Source organism: Microtus ochrogaster, chromosome 4 (genome assembly GCF_000317375.1).
Source record: "Microtus ochrogaster isolate Prairie Vole_2 chromosome 4, MicOch1.0, whole genome shotgun sequence".
Lineage (NCBI taxonomy): Eukaryota > Metazoa > Chordata > Mammalia > Rodentia > Cricetidae > Microtus > Microtus ochrogaster.
In genome coordinates, this window is record NC_022011.1 from 32,150,243 (window position 1) to 32,167,240 (window position 16,998).

At 48.9% G+C, this 16,998-nt stretch overlaps 1 protein-coding gene across 1 annotated transcript in view; it reads left to right on the forward strand.

Annotated features, from left to right (window-relative positions):
• The window catches only part of Galnt2 (polypeptide N-acetylgalactosaminyltransferase 2), a 134,091-nt gene that overhangs the window by 70,127 nt on the left and 46,966 nt on the right, over window positions 1–16,998 (forward strand). Inside the window, exon 3 of the mRNA XM_005345870.2 lies at window positions 9,371–9,524. Within this exon, the coding sequence (XP_005345927.1) occupies window positions 9,371–9,524 (154 nt within the window). The remainder of the gene's footprint in view (window positions 1–9,370; window positions 9,525–16,998) is intronic.

Consider the following 16,998-nt stretch of genomic DNA (forward strand, 5'->3'; position numbering starts at 1 on the left):
AGGTGCCTGTCTAGACTCCTGTGTTGGTTTGTTTACAGACAGAGGTGCCTGTCTAGACTCCTGTGTTGGTTTGTTTACGGATGGAGGTGCCTGCCTAGACTCCTGTGTTGGTTTGTTTGTGATTGTCCAGTTGTGGAAGATTACTTTTTCACTGGGCTGTGGTGCACATCTTTAATCCCAGCACTCAGGAGGCAAAGGCAGGCTGATCTCTGAGTTTGAGGCCAGCCTGATCTACAGAGTGAATTCCAGTACAGCCAGCAGTACACAGAGAAACCCTGTCTCAAAAAGGGGGAGGGAGGGAGAGACATGACATGATATGGTATTGAGAGCATGGAAAAGGATAAAAACCTCCAAAGAGAAGAAACTGCCAAGCTGAGTAGCTTGGCAAATCCCAGTAAAGATATTAAGGAAGGTTGCATTGCCTTCACTTCCATGAAGAAAACTATAGATGCAGTGTCTTCATAACAAGCCAGCTTACATCCAAAGACTAATAGGTAAATTTGACCAATAGCAAGCAGAGTCATGGCACTGGAACTCTGCTTGGACTGGAAGGTGTGATGTATCTACAGTCCTCCAGGGGCTGCTCTAGAGCAGTGTTCTCAGCCCTCCTAGTGCTGCGGCTGTTCATACAATTCTTCATGTTGTGCTGACCCCAGCCGTGAATTTTTTTGTTGTTACTTCATAGCTAATTTTACTACTGTTATGAATTGTAATGTAAATATACGTGACTCCTGTGGAAGAATCATTCAACCCCCAAAAGGGTCATGACTCACAGGTTGAGAACCATTGCTCTCGATTCTAAAAGATGGAACTTTGCTTGTTGGAAGTTTCAGTATTAGTAAACTTGAGTTACTTTTTTCCCTTCATTTTACTTTGCTTCTCTGAATTTTGAAGTTGCTTTTTTCCCTGGCCTCTCCTCTCCGCCCAGACTTGTTTGTTAATTGAAGCAGTATTTTAGATATTGGGCATCCAGTGTCTGTGTAAAATCGGTTTTCCCTTGAAAGCTGGCTGGTATTGTTATTTGAGATGATGTTTTTTAGATATCAGGGATGCGATGCCTACACGCAGGAACTGCGTGTGTTTAGAACAAAGCAAAGCAATTAATGTGCAAGGTGAGTGCATTTGGATAAACAGAAGCCTATTTTCTAACCTTTTTTAGTGCAAACTCTTTGCCTTAAATGGTAGAATATTTAAACATTTACACAAAATAAAAAAAGATCAAAACATTGTTCTGGAGGGTTAAAAAATAGAAAGTTGTGTGGTTTTCTATGCACATACATGCGTCGGAGCTGACTGGCTCTGGAGTTAGATCTGCCCTGTGCGTTAAAGCTGCATTGCAATGGCTGCCTTAAAGTGATTTTGTGTGGCTAAGAAGTAGCCACATTGCCGCCAGCTCCCAGCCATGGGAAGTATGCTGTGGCCTCCCAGCGTCAGAATGTCAGAACGTGTGTGTTCAGCTTGTATGTCTGCAGAGCTGATGTGATGTGAGCTCCTTCCTCAGTAGGTGGGACGCTCAGGTTCAACAACAGATGCGTTATAGTAGGCTGTCGGTGTTTGTTTGTTTGTCGGCTGCTTCTCCTGCTGTGGAAGACAGGCATTTCCTTTTCTACAATGTGTCAGATTGATTAATGCTGGGCAAATCTGATATTTATAAAAATGAAGCAGCTCAATAATTTTGTGGAAAAATGAGAAACTAAATGTGTAGGTAATCTGTTTTTATACTGTCATCAAATGTTTTTTGAAGAGAGATTTGCAAAGAAGCTATTTACCACATTAAATATATAGTTAGACTTTTTTAAATCCTGGATACCGGAAATATAAAAACAAGTGGATGTATTTCATCATAGCATAGTGATCCAGCAAACAGCACAAACTTCCCTTACAGGGAGTTTATCTCTTAACACCGACTTAAACTTTCACTTGTCTTACCATGTGGGAACAGAAGTTATGTGATCAAATATAAGGATTTCTGGCTAATGTTGGCTCAAGTTGTGTTGTCTTCTATCGTCTCTTCAAAGTGCTGTGGCTAAAAAGGGAGGCACTATGTTTACAAACCTGTTTTGAAATGTTTGCCAAAATTTTGGTAGCATCCTTAATGAAGATGCTTGTCTCCAGCATCCGGGTAGCATCCTTAATGAAGATGCTTGTCTCCAGCATCTGAGTAGCATCCTTAATGAAGACGTTTGTCTCCAGCATCCGGGTAGCATCCTTAATGAAGACTTTTGTCTCCAGCATCCGGGTAGCATCCTTAATGAAGACGTTTGTCTCCAGCACCCGGATAGCATCCTTAATGAAGACGTTTGTCTCCAGCATCCAAAAAGAAAGAAAAAGTAGAAAGAAGTTTATTTTTTCTGCTTTTTCCCTTGTCAAAAGTCAACCAATTCTGTGTATTTCTGTCTTTTTATTCAGATCAGTTGATGTATTTGTGATTTTTACCAAAACCATAATTACTACAACTTTATAAAGGTTTTAAATTTGGATGAGATCAGTCCTCTGTCTTCATCTTTGTCTTTCAGGATAGCAGTGGCCCTTCAGGGTCTTCTCTCTCTTGAAATAGTCTGTTTGCTAATAGCCACAAAATAGCTTGCTGAGATTTTGATTGGGTATCACATTGAATCTGTGGATCAAGCTGAGAGAACTGACATTTGACAACATTGTGTCCCCTATCCCCAGACATAAAATATATGGCCGCTTATTTTTTTCTGGTATCTTTCTTCAAAGCGTTGTAGTTTTCTTCTATGTAGTTCTTTTACATAGTTGGTTAGATGTAAGTGTGAGATTCATTTTGGGGAAAGCCGATGTAGATGATATTGTGCTTCTCACTTCAGATTCCACTTTTTCAATGCCGATATGCAGCAGTGCAACTTTCTCTATTCATTAGTGTCATGTCTTACTGTCTTGCTGAAATTGCTTCCAGACATTCTGTTTTTGTTGTTCTTTCATTCTTTATGCATAGGTAAGCATGGTGTTGACAACAGTTTATTTCTTTCCAGTCCCTGGAACTTTTAGTCTCCTTTCCTGTCTTACTATGTTAACCAGGACTTCTGGCACAGCATGAAAGGGGATGGTCCTTTTCCTTGTTTCTCATCAGTGAGACTGTTGAGTGTCTCGTATTTGGGCTATGGATTTGTTTCAGATATTCTTTGTAGACTTAGTTTGCTGAGAGTTTCTGTCACGAAGTGTTGAGTTTTGTCAGGGACCCTGTCTGCATTGTTTGATATAGTCAAATATGTGCTTCTTTGATTTTTATTTGTCCGTACAACCATAAATAACTATTATAATTCCCATCTGTGAAATAGAATCTTTTTGTATATTCCTGGGTTTTATTTGCTAATATTTCATTGAGTTTTTTTGTATATGTTCATGAAAAAATTATATTTTATAGTTTTAGTTTCTTCTGTTGTCCTCCAGCTTTGGTGTTAGGCCAGTCATTCTGCCTACTGCCCATAACTGCTAGGTGCCCATCACAGAACTGAGGAGAAACCAAGCTCTCAGAACCACTTACTTGCACACCAGAGACTGCCACAGCCCACATTCCTGCAAAAATAGGATGTCCACAGTAAGGCGTCCTCTGCCCTCTGCCCCACTCCCAAGGGGTTCTCCTCTGGGAGCAGGGCTTTCAAAGATACTGACGGATTAGCATTGCCCTGGGTGTGATGCCTGAAGTGGGTGGAGGCAGCACTGGGTGTGGATCCTGCAGTAACTGTGATTGCTTCTGCAGTGGGCTTAGGAGGAAAAAAAGACTGCAGGCTAAGCTTTGCTACACAGTGAGACTTTATCCCCCAAACAAACAAACAAAATACCCTGTGCACTTCAGAGAAGAGCTCTCGGAAGATTCATCCATGAGGATTTGGAGCTGGGCATAAACCTCATGAATGTAGAGCTGCTGCTGCTGCTCATTGCTGTTTGAAACTGTTCGTTTGATAGCATCGATAATTCTAAAGAAATTCTGTGTCTCTCCTCTAACATCTGGCAATTTCATAGATTTATTGATAAATTACTTTTCATTGCTTTGAATTTTCTGCTTTTTCATCCCTAATAATGAGTTGTTTTAGGATGCTTTAGTTCAAGAGAAGTTTCTCATAGTGCAGTGAGATTCCTCCATAACAGCTACGGAGCAATAATAGCACTCACATTCTTCCTTGTGGAAGCAGCTTGTTTGCTGCAGTCCTGGCCTTGTCCTCCTGGCCTTCTCTTCTGTGCTCAGCACTTAGAGCAGGGACATCATGAGGTTTTTCTTTCAAGCAGGAGTAATAAGTTCAGTTTGAGATCAACCTTGGAGTTTAGGATCTTCGTGGGCACAGGTGTCTGTCTGTGGGTTATTGCAGGCCCCCTCCTGTGCTGTTCCAGGAGAAGGTGCTTCTACTCTGGTCAAGCGTTCTATCCAGTGTGCTTGAGTAGCCTCTGCTGGAGAGTCCACATCCTGGGGGGCTCACATCTGTGCAGAACTCAGAGCCCCTGAGACACCTGTGGTGACAGATGGTGCGCCCATCCTCAGGAGCATGTGTCAGGTACCCTGTCCTTGCTCCCAGAGCCTCTTAAGAGCATGTGTCTCTCTGGGCGATGGTGGCGCACGCCTTTAATCCCAGCACTCGGGAGGCAGAGGCAGGCGGATCTCTGTGAGTTCGAGACCAGCATGGTCTACAGAGCTAGTTCCAGGACAGGCTCCAAAAAAAAAAAAAAAAAAGAGCATGTATCTCTCGGTGCCTGTTTCAAACATGCACCAGGCCATGTTGTTGTGAAAGACCCTCAGAGAGTGTCTTTCAGTCTGGGGAGACCCTTCCCAAGGAACAGCGAGGCCAGCGGATGCAAACAACAAGAGGTTTATTCAGATACACAGGTACCTGGGGCGTCCAAGTCTCTCGGAGGACTGGCGCGCCGTCAGGTTGGGGTAGCGGGTTTTTATAGGGTAAAGGGAGCAGAAGCATGGTTACAGGAGCGAGATGCATAGTTACAGGGTACTCGTTGGTCAGTTTGAATATGGCTGAGTTCAAGTCAGGACAAGGTCCCTGGTTCCCGAGAATTCAGATATGGGCTGCCTTGGCTCTTGTCTAGGGCAGACAGGGAGTTTCTCTCTTGGTATTTACCGTTTCTCCCCCGGCCCAGCCACAGGTGTCTCTATCTCGTTTTGGCAGCTTCTAAACTGCCCTTTGTTAAAACCCTGAATATTCAGTACAAGCCTTGCAAAATGGTGTTACCGGTGCTAAGTTGTTTAACAAGCTGGGCGGGGGGGGGGGGTCTTTCAGTTGTGAAAACGTATTATAGATTGATGCAACTATTCTTTCAGGTATGGGGTTTAGTAAAAACAAAAATTTCAAGAAAGAAATCTACATTATTTTAAGTAAAATGTATTGATATGAGTCATGTGAAGGCTGGCACATTTTGATTGAGAAGCTCTGTGGTCTTTTCAAGTTCATTTATAGATGAGTTAGAAACCTAACATCAGCTCTCTGGTGCCAAGGAGTTCTCTGTCCTGGCCACCCAAGCCCTGAGCTGGGTAGATAGCTTCCCAGGGCTTCTGCCCCATGTGCAGCCAACCTGTGAGTGCTCCTGCCCAAGTGCAGGTGATGTGGGAAGTTTCTTGAACTGAACTGGGAACCCAAGGATTGCAGCCATGAGGAGTGACTCATGAGCCTGCCAGGAGGCTCTGGGATGGAGAAGCCTCTCTGGAGCCCAGCCATGTCTAAAACTGTAGCCCAAAACACCGCTGCAGTCCAAAACACAGGCCGACCTAGTGCAGCCGGAATGTCAGTAGAAGTCTGGGAACGTCATCTGTGGGAAAAGAGTGGAGGAAGAGATGGTGGCCGGAGGGTGGTACAGCCAGGAGTCAAGGGAAGGCGGTGGCTAGGACAGGACAGTGCAGGGGATAGAATGGCCCAGAGACAAAAGTGGAGGATAGCATCTTCACAGCACCATCCCTAGGGTCCCCTCTCGGTGCCCACACCCACTCCCTCCGTCCTCGTCTCCCAAGGGCATGGTGATCCACGTCCACTGACTCATCCTCTCCTGACTCTGAGCTGTTGTTTTCATGATGCAGGCCGTGGGTTGGGAATGATGGGCAAGGAGCACTCATGCCTCCTCTTGCTGTTATCCTAGCTCTTCCTCCAGCTTGCCACTATTGGTCATCAGAGACTGACCAGCAGTGAGTGGGCAGGAGAGGAAGACTACCCCTTCTCCATCTCTGGTCCCTGGGGAATGACATTAGAAAGGGCTGTATAGGTAGCGGTTGTTTTCATCCTGAAGATAGAACCTGAGGTTGGTTATAGACTTGCTGTTTTCTGGCTGCCAGTTGGAGGTCTTCCCTGGCGTGCTGCAGCAGGAGTGAGAGCCAGTGTGAAGCTGTGCTCTTCCAGGCCAGGCCTAGGATTTGTCAAGTTTGATACTCAGCTTAAGGCAACTTCGTCCAGGATGAGACCCCAGGGTGAAGCAGTAGACGCAGGGGTTTGTGACATGTTGGGTACTGAGGATGCTGAGAGTAAGAGCCAGCAGGTGACTGAGGCTGACCATGGAGTTCTGGATTCTGTCTTATGGGGAATGGAGGACTGGAGCACTACAGAGTCAATGGGAACCCACATAGGCCAGTGCTCTCCAGAAGGACATGGTCTTGAAGGTGACCTTCGACTGGTTAAATACCATTTCTAGAGAGGCAGGGAGCCTAGGGCTACCTGGGGTGTGGGGAAAGACATGCCAGCCCTTCCTGTTCCAGCCCAGTCAGTGTGGTCTCAGACAGCTCACCCTGCTTGTAGGTCACTGTGCACCTCGTTCTTGTGGCTGGTCTCAGCATGCACTAGAGCACACAGCTCTAGAGCACGCAGCTCCTCGAAGGCTGGGGAGTGTTTTCTTCGCGCTGCCTGGTGAGCCCCTGCTCCACAGCTGGCTTGGTGACCTCCTCTGTGGTTCTCACACTCTCTGGATGTGCACTTTATCTTCTTGTCATCTTTAGTGGTGACACTAGCTCCTGCTGCCTCCTGTGAAGTGTAGTCTCACGCTTTTCCATCAGCTCCAGGTGGGGGGGTGTGGGAGCAGGGCTCTCACTGATGACTGGAGCCTTTGCCGTAAGCCTCTTTCTTAGCCTATCACAAAGTTGATGGGGTTTTGTTTTGTTTTGTTTTCTGTAACTTGTAATTTCCCAAGCTGAAATTTTAATCTGTTGTGAGTACAGGTGTTCTGTGAATATCAGGATTCAGTTCATTGTTTCTTCCTGTGGCTTGAGCTGCCTAGCGCTCAGCTCTCTGCTCTTGGCTGCCTGCCTGTCTGTGTGGGCTGGGCTGGACTCAGGAGAGGGCATGGGCCAGGATGGAGTGGAGGCTTGGGGATGGGCCAGACTGAAGCCTATTCCCCTGAGCTTTCTTCCTCTGCTTTCCACTGTCTCTGCCCCAAGAGTCTCCAACCTAACAATTCTGCATGATACCGACCAATTTCTATGATGCTCTGGAGCCCAGTGTTTTTCAGATTGTGGGTTTTGAACCATTATTAGATGATGAAGTCAATTTTATGTCCCACCCGCATGAAAGCACTGACTGCACCGCGCCTTCCCTCTAGCGAGGCCAGGGTTACACTGTCAGCTCTAGCGAGGCCAGGGTTACATTGTCAGGTTCTAGCCGTTTGTATGAATGCCTCGCCACTTCTGATTCGGGACACGGTGAGTGTCACAGTTGGAAACGTCTGCAGCCCCCATGGCATTCTCACATCCTACCACACTTTCCGAAAGGAAAGCACACTCTAGCCCTGTGGTATTGTGCCCTAGGGAGAGTCCCTGTCGTACAAGGTGGGACCTGTGTGTCCAGCTGGAGATGGTCACGGTCAGAGGGAAGAGCTACTACAGAGTAGTTTATACATTGAGGTGTCACAGGGGCTCCTGGCCTCAGCTCAGATAGACTTTTGTGGGGCTTTCTGGTCCCCAGGGCTAGATATGGCTCCCTAGTCTGTCTCCCCCACCCTCAGAACATGAACACTTCAGTGGGGCTAGGCATGAGCCTGCCGTGCTCAGCTATGCCCATGGATCTCGCATGATGCCAGCATGTGACTCGTGCCTCAGACACCAAGGCAAGGCTGTGAGATGCCCTGCAATTGCATGGCTTGATGTACCACATAAAACGCTCTCCGTGACCACAATAGGAGTCTGGACTGCAGGGAAGATGCCAACGGGAAGGAGTTGAAGCAAAACTAATAAACGTATGTGTGGGGGTACAGTGCACCGGCGATTCTAACGACCTTCTCCCCAGGAAAAGGATGTGCATGAGGGACAACTGCGTCCTGTCTGTCGTGGGGTGTCTCTGACGGTCACACGCCTCACTTCTCCAGAAGGCCAGGCATCCTGACAGCTGCAGAGAGGACCCCAAGGAGGCTTCACAAGAGGCTGTGGAAATACCTTTTCTTAGGGTGTGGTATTTTCTACACTATGGGAGTGTGTCCCTCTCCAGATGTTCAGTGATTCTGCTGTAGTAGTGGGATTCAGAGCATGTTTGGGTGTACTGGATACACAAGGAGTTGCAGGGATGAATAATGAAACCCTTAGCCGAGTGGTATTTAGCAGCGTGGGACCCTCCTTGTGGGGAGGAAAGACGTGAGTACGGAATGGTTTTAGTGAGAGAGCTGAGGATGATAGCAGGCAGATCAGGAGGTAAGATCATCTTCAGCTGCCTAGTGAGTGTGAGGACAGCCTGGGCTGCATGAGATACTGTCTTAAAAACCAGCCAACCAAAAGAACCGGCAGCACCCTGGTTGGAATGACTCTGGCACCCCCCTTTCCTCTTGCTGTCTTGACCTTCTCCTGGAGGCCCAGTCTGGAAGAGGCCTAGAGTGCCTTGACTGCCGCCTCCGCTGCCTCTGGGCCCTTCAGTTCCGTCTCCCGGTGCCTTCTCCCTGGCTTTGGTTTTGGACCCCAATAGTCCAAACGTTTATTCTTGTAGTACCTGGCCGAACAGTGGAGTACCTTATTAATGTATGTACACATTGTCTCCTTTGCCTTCCTGGGATGCTTTGGGGACATGGGTGAAGTCCCATGGGAAAGTGGGCAAACAGGACATTCCTTTCCCAGAAAGAGAAGTGCTGTCAGAGTTGCCAGTGCTGTGTTGGGAAGCTTTAGGTGGAGCCTGAGTGCCAGGTCCTCCCCTCTAGTCTTGCAAATGGCAGACTCTCAGCTTCCCATATGACAGCTCTCGGGGCTGCTTTCAGCTACTTTTTATTATTATTATTATTATTATTATTATTATTATTATTATTATTATTATTATTATTATTATTATTAAAATTGTCATCCTGTGAACAAGCCAAGGCCACCGTTTCTTGATCTAACACTCGTTGCCATCTCTGACAGCACTTTGGTCTTGTATCCTCTTTCACGCACCCTCTGCTCTGCTTTTTCCAGGGAAAGTCCGGTGGCCAGACTTTAACCAGGAGGCGTATGTTGGTGGGACAATGGTTCGCTCTGGGCAGGACCCCTATGCACGCAACAAGTTCAACCAAGTTGAGAGTGACAAGCTGCGTATGGACAGAGGCATCCCTGACACCCGGCATGACCAGTAAGTCCCTCCAGGCTTGTTGGAGCCACTGGAGCTCCTCACCCAGGTAGCATTGTCAGAGCAGGAAGGATGGCGGTTTGCAGAGGCAGCAGGCTATAGGCCAGCGGAGGGATCAGGAGAAAGTTGTGTGGGCCTTGTCTTTGCTGATCATTTAGTACCTTGAAGTTGTGTTCATAAACACAGTTTACAATCTTGGAAGGAAGATCTTCCACTTGCTGGGCCAGCTTTAGTAGAGGAATGTTCTGGAAATCAGAAGAGATGGACTTCTCGCAGAGTTAGGAACCAGGAGGCAGGACAAGCGCTAGCACTTCTCTCTGGACACCAGTGGAGAAGGGACGTGACACACGTTTCTATGTTACAGGACTTGGGTGGAGGGCGGGCTGCTCTGCCATGCTCAACTCACGGCATCCTCAGACCCTGAAGACCAGTCCAGCACCAATAATAAGGAAAGCGGTGTTCACAGCCTGGTCCCCTCCCCCATGTCCCGAAGGTTCCTGTAAGAACCTTGACAGGGCACTGTTAACTCTGGCAACTCATACTGGGCTGGTTGGGTTTGGGTCACTGAGAAGTGACCTCTGAACCCTGAGGGCAGCTCTTGTCCTGAGTAGGTGAGTCTTTCTATGAATGAAGTTGCTTCCAGAGCCCCTGGTTTCTCCGGAGTGGAACATGTAGGGGGTCTCACATATACCCGTGGTCAGACTGCGTGCAGATCTGGGTCCCATCTCTCTGCATGTCAGAAGCACTGCCAGGGGATACACCGTATGCCTGGGAGCCTTTTCTCTGCTTCTGCATGCCAGGCACAGGTGTCAGGACAGGAATCTGGGGTGCCTGGGAAGAGGAGCCGCTCAGGTGGTGCCACACACATTCAGGGGTGCTTTTCCCTCTGCTGCTATCCAGGTGCCAGTCTCTTTGTTAAGTTCTCCATCACAGTCCAGAGACTGAAGAAGGCAAAGCCGAGGGGCAGGCAACACATCGGCCTAGAAGACTGGCAAACAGCTTTGTGCCCTGACAGGAGGATTTTCCCCTCCTGCTTCAGTCTTAGGATTGGATACTGGGGACTGCTAGGGGTTCATTTCTTTCCTTATCAGCCATCTTTGGGTAGTGTTCAGCACTGAACTCAACAGTTTTTACAGGATAAACATAGCCTCATTATCCTTTGGGACCAGGGAAAAGCCTATGGATTATTCAGTATATGACCCAGGTAACCACAGTGAAATCGATTCATGGTGTCAACTCTCATCCTTCTCCATCCACACCAGGTGATTGCCTGCATTTCTTTCTTTAAAGGCAGCTTTGTTCAGCTTCTTGTTGTGCTTCTGGTTGTAGCCATCCTGTTTCACTTTGTAGAACGAGGGCAGCAGGCTCAGTCCCGGGGCCCCTGGGACCTCTGAGTGGAGTTTCAGGCTGTGAAAGCCTGGAGCACAGAGCCCTGTACACAGTCAGAGGAGCATGCGTGTCTGAGGACAGCGTCCAGAGTCTACCTCTGCTCCCTCTGTCCAGCTAACAGCAGGTCATGTCTAGATGGCCTTTCTTCATGTCCCACTGGACTAGGAGCTGCTGACAGAAGACTGGAAGGGTCAGTGATTATCAACATGACAGGATTGTGCTCACCGAGGAGACAAGGCCCTGGCCATATTTGCAAGGGAGTTTCTAGATTAGGTTAGCTGAGGTGGGTCTCACCTTGGATGTACAGCATCATCCCATGAGCTGGGTCCCAGATCGATTACAGAGAGAAAGCAGGGTGAGCACCAGCATTTGTCTCTCTTCGCTTCCTGGCAGGTGTCATGTGACCGGCAGGTGTCATGTGACCAGCAGATGTCATGTTAAGCCATGGTAAACTGCACTGCTCTTTGAGCCCATAATAAACCCCTTTTTCCTTACGTTGTCAGATATCTGGTCACAGAGTAACAAAAGTAACTAATACAGGGTTTAGCTCCAGGAATAGAGCCCAGCAGAGTTAAGGTAAAAATGTCACCTGACCACTTGGAGTGACTGAAGTTTAATCTCCGTGTGACCATTGGGCTTTGTGTCACCAGCTGTTGCTGAGCTGGTTCTCCCACCAGGGTCTCGCTGTGGTGCAGTTTGGAGCTTGTCGGCATGGCGCTGGGTTTCTCGGCTGCTGCCTCCATTGTGAGTTCTCAAATTCCCTCAAGCTCTACAGACATGTTATTGTCCAATATTTTTGAAATGACTATTTATCCAAAATGATCTTTGATGACCCCTCCCAGGACGGTTGATTTCTGCCCGGCCTGTGTCAAAGCAGCTGCTGGGACCCTTCCCCGTTGGTTCGATTGGGGTGAGTTAAATCTGCAGAAAGCCTGGCAGTCTCCTGGAAGGGAACTGTGGCCGCTCTCCTAATGTTGGCTCCAGGAATCCATCTCGTGCATCAGTGGAGAACACCAGGCTTTCTCTTTGGTCCTCTGCAGTTTCTGCGCAGTTACAGCACAACCCTTTCTGTGAGTGTCTGGCCTCTAACTCGACAATCTCCTTCTGTGTGGGCTGAAGACCCCATCACAGCAGAAATCAGCCTCCTGTGGCCGTGGAGCTGGGAGTGGGACAGGTGAAAACAGATTTGGGATGTGGTGCCCAGAACCTTATGGGCCTGGACTGAGGCCCTGGGTTCTTTCAGTGCTTCCGTCTGTGACTGCTGTCCCCTGAAAAATGACATGATGTGGTTCTTTCGTGTGCTTTTTGGCTCCCAGGACCCCACCAGAAGTCTCCATTCCCTCTGGCCAGCAGCCAGCGGCAGCATGGGTATTTGTGGGTGAATGAGCGTCCCAAGTCTCCATCGTGTCTGAATTTGGAGATAGGTTCTTTATTAGATACAGTTAAGGTGAAATAAAGTTGTAGGCATGGGGCCCTGACCCAGTGGGACAGGTATCCCAGTAAGAGGATGGAGGGGGAGGAAGGCTGTTGAGGAGGAGAGAGGGGAGACTGAGAGGGACAGCTTCCCCTTGGCCAGATGAGGACATGGTGGAAAGGTGGCCATCTGCCAGCCCTTGATCATAGGGGGGTCCATATGAGACAAAATGCCTGGGAGAATAGCAGAGGAGGCCACCTCCGTGAGCAGCCATGGGTGGCAGTGGCCCAGTATGTCCTGAATGACTCAGAGAGCACCTTATCTGTGGATCCATGAACCTTCTTTGTAGCCCTCAACAGTGGGTATGAGCCAGGCAGGTCTCTTAGCTTGTGGGACCAATTGGAAGTGCTCCTGTGAGGACAGGACGCAGCTTCCAGGCGGAGCCCGGAGTTTGGAGACTTCTCTCTGCCAGGAGCTCAAGGTAGCTCACTTCAGAGTCTTCTCTGTTGGAAACAATAACCTTCATGGAAGCACACTGTTGGGCTTCTTTTCCTGCTGGCCAAGCACCGCCCTTTGTGCTTGTTTCATTAGACCCCTTTTGGTGAAGGCAGATTCCCCAGCTGTCTGTGCTAAGTCAGTTGCTCCTGTTTCTTTTTATCTTGAATTTCAAATCTTGGGACTTTGAAATGTGCTTGCATCTCCCACTGAAGGATGGCCCTGAGATTAGGGGCGGTTCTGCCAAGTCCCCCAGGGCAGCATCTGATGAGGGGTTGCCCACGTTCCAAACCTGTTTGTCCGTCAGGCTTCCCTTAGAGTGCCTCATCTTTGCTCAGTTTGCACAGTGTGGTTGCTCAGCACTGCTCTTCTGAGAACTCTGACTTCACCAGCCACTCTTCAGAAGGTCTTGCCATAAACAGAAGGCACACGTGTAGCCCTCAGTGATGTCACACTCTTGAGGTTGTCACTGGCTTCCAGCAGGACTTTTCAGGTTAGGTGGGTGTTTGCCGTGCTGGGTGTGCTTGCTGACTCTGGGTCACCAGCGTTGGCCAGGTTTGGAACTGTGGGCTAGCCACAGCCCTGACTGTCCTTGTTCTTCTGGAGAGTAAACACTGTGAATGCCGAGAGAAGGCTGTCTCAGGAGCCCGCCAGCACAGAGGGAGGCCTTGGCAGGATGCTCACAGGACGTATGATTTTCCACTGTGAGATGTAAGACCTGGGTGAGGGAAGTCCAGTTCCTAGTGTAGCTGAGGGGCCAGAGCAACCTAAGCTTGATATTGCAACACCTTTTGTGTGCTGCTGGGCTAACATTTTTAGTTGGAGGGGTGTCATCTCTCTGGTGAGGAACCACCTGTGTGTTCCCTCTTCATGTTGTTAGGCAGCCAGCCTTGTAGGCCCTGTGTGTTTGGTCTCATGTGCATTGGTCTTTCTCACCCAGTGTACACCGGTGTGAAGTGGGTAGGTCAAGTTCCCAAAGCCCTGAGCTCAGAACTCACCTGGCAGCCAACTGGAACTAGGCCTTGGTGGGCAAGCCGGGTGGCTTTCCCATCATACTCCCTCTGTGGAATGGTTTGTTAGGTTGTGTGTTAAAGGCTTGGCTGGTCCCCAGTGCAGCTGGGTGGAGACGTGGGAAAGTGGCTGGATCATGAGGACTCTGACTTTGTCCAGTTGTAAATTGTGGATAACTTTACAGTTTGTCCGGATGTTGGGAAGGGACAAAAACTAAGTGGGACTTAGCTGAAGAAAGTGAAGCCCTTGGGACTCTATATGGCGGCAGCACCTCTTCCGCCTTGCTTCCCGACGGCCATAAGGTGAGCAGCTTTGCCCACTCTGCTCTTCTCCTACGGGGCCTTCCCACTGACCCTCAGTGATAAGCCAGTGACTGAAGCTTCTAAACCGGGGCTTGCAGCTGTGGGTCATTTGTGGCAGTAATGGATGGCTGACAAATCCCACCAGTAGATCTTGGCCAGGGTAGGCAACTGGGACCCTTGGGGTGCCACCTTGAATCTCACCTGCTGGGAAGCCAGCAAGATTATGAAGTTACTTAGATGTTTGCGGTATGCCACAAACACCAAACTCTAAGGGTAAGCCTAATGCCCACAAGAATCTGAGCCCCTAGCTTCCAGGTGCCCTCTCAGTGCCCTGCTGCTAGGTGCAGCTGCCTTTGCGCGATGCCCCAATCCTTACGCTCCTAACTTTAGGCATGAGCCTCTGGCACGCGACCTACACATAACTAAAATCAGGAAGCAGTGACTCTTGACAGCTGGCAGCTGGTTTCTCTGGCACAGAGGGAAGGGTCCCGAGAATCTGGAGGAGGACTGGCTATCGTCGACCAGTTCAAGTTCTCCAGGTCAATGGGGAAAGGCCTGCTATTCATCAGTGTATTCTTCCTTTTGGTTCGCTCTGTGTTGCAGACAAGACTGCTCTTTTCCTGTGTTATGTAGTAATAGGAGCGGCGGGCTGCTTCCCGCCACTCCGGCCGCCTCCGGCTAGCTTATGCCCCGAAATAATTACACGGACACTGTGTTCATTTAATCACCGCTTGGCCCTTTAGCTCTAGCCCTTACTGGCTAATTCTGATATCCCGATCAACCCATCTCTAATAATCTGTGAGCACCGGTCTTAGTGAGCACCGGTCTTACCGGGAGTGTATCTTCCCAGGAGAGGGGAGCATGGCGTCTCTCTGAGGCATCTGCTCCCGAGAGCAGAGCTGTGGAGTCTGACCTCACTTCCTCTTCCTCCCAGCATTCTGCTCTGTTTACTCCTCCCTCCTGTTTTAACCTATCAGGGCAAGCAGCTTCTTTATTTAATTAACCAATGACCTTCCTCCATCAGTGTTAGCCCTTCCCCGTTGGACCCTTTGAGGTGTGACGGGCACTGGGGAAAGTACCTGGCCATTGGCAGCAGATTTCACTTTGACTGTGCCAGCCTTTCTGAAGGCCTGGAGGGAGTCACCACCCCCAAGATTGTCAGCAAGATTACAAAGCTTATCACCACATGCATGGCTCCACATGGGGCTCAGTTTCTCCATCTGTTATGTGGGCAGAAATAGGTGAGGTGACGCTAAATCAGTAATGACATTGGTTTCTTATTCTCTGGTCCTTCCTTTCTCCCTGGATCCTGGACTCCATGATAGCAGTACATACATCCCCCAGCTGCCCACACACCCAGGTCTGCAGCCTAGTGGAGCAGCTCATGGCTGAGCAGCCATCACTCTGTAAGGTTGACCAGCCCTGGAGGCACTTTACCTGGAGCCCTGAGCTTCTTGCCTGGGATGGGCTGGTAAGTCTCCACTCTTCCCGGTGGGCCAACACCTTTGCCATAGGAGGGCTCTGCGTTATTGGTGTTGCTACCTGTGCACATCCCCGAACCTTCAATGTGATCTGTAGAGTAGCCTCTTGTTCACTTCTGGACTTGCATCTGCTCTGACAAGCTTGTCTCGTGGCAGGAGCATTTAGCCCTTGTGTGTCTGATGTGTGCTCTAGAGAGCTGAGCTTAAGGCCAGCATCTCACTGCGTTACGAGTCCTGCCTGCTGTGTCCTTTCCACTTATCCTTCTTCCTGTGAGTGTTCATGTCTTGCCAGCTAGATAAAGTTTGAACTGTGATAAACTAGCAGAGTCCAAGATGAATGAGAACTTGTTGTCTTCCTGCCCGGACCATTGTCCATCTGTATCCCATGAGCTTGTCACAGTGGCTCCGGTTGGTACCAGTTCACTGGCAGGGGATCCTATTGATCTGCTTGTCTGAAGACATCTGTTCCATGCCACCCACACCCCCCAGCTAAAGTGCAGGATTTTTGGAAGGCAGTTGTATCCGCATCTTTCCTTTCCCTTCATCGCTCTGTCTCCCCCGTTCCTGGTGGAAATTGACTGTGACTTGTTCTTTATGGTCCAGTTTGTCTTGTATTGCAGTTAGATTTTAAGATATATCTCTGTGTTTGCTTTTTAGTGATTTATAAGAACTTATAGGCATTGCTTTTTGTGATTTAAGCCTGCTTTAGAGTTTGAAGGGTTTGAGTGTCTGCAGCCTCCCTTCTGCCAACTTTGTGTGCCCTTCCTCCCCTTTAAGTCCCTCATCACATTCTCGTTGGTATTTCCACTGGCCCTCTGCCCTCTTATGTTCTTATTTTTATTCCTCTGTGTTTGATTCCTGTTCAGGGACCCCTGCATGTCAGTATTAACCCCGACTGAAATCTGCCGAATCCCCGCATAGAATGCTGTGCTGTGGTAGAGAACAGGTGTAGAGAGCTGTTTGGAGGCTCTCCCTGCTGTCTCCACCTCCCAAGGAAGATATACTTAGCAGGGAAGACAAGCAGGTCATCTTTGTACTATGCAGAACTGAACCACAAACTGGGTTCCGTTGAGTGGGAGAAGTTTCCAGGTCCTTCTCTTTCTATAAACCAGCCTCTAGAATACCCACCCTAATTTCAGTCTCATTGCTTTCAAATCCTGACTTGAATACTGGCTTCCGAGCCCAGGGCACCTTCAAAACTTGGCTTGGCTTCCTGTCCACAAGGCCATTGCTCTGTTGGGTATATTTTACCTTGGTGGTTTCATAGGTGAGGGCAGGGCAAAAGAAGTGCTGGCCCACTCTCTGGGTGCATCCATCCACCTGGCCCACTCTCTGGGAGCATCTGTCCACCTGACCCACTCTCTGGGTGCATCCGTCCACCTGGC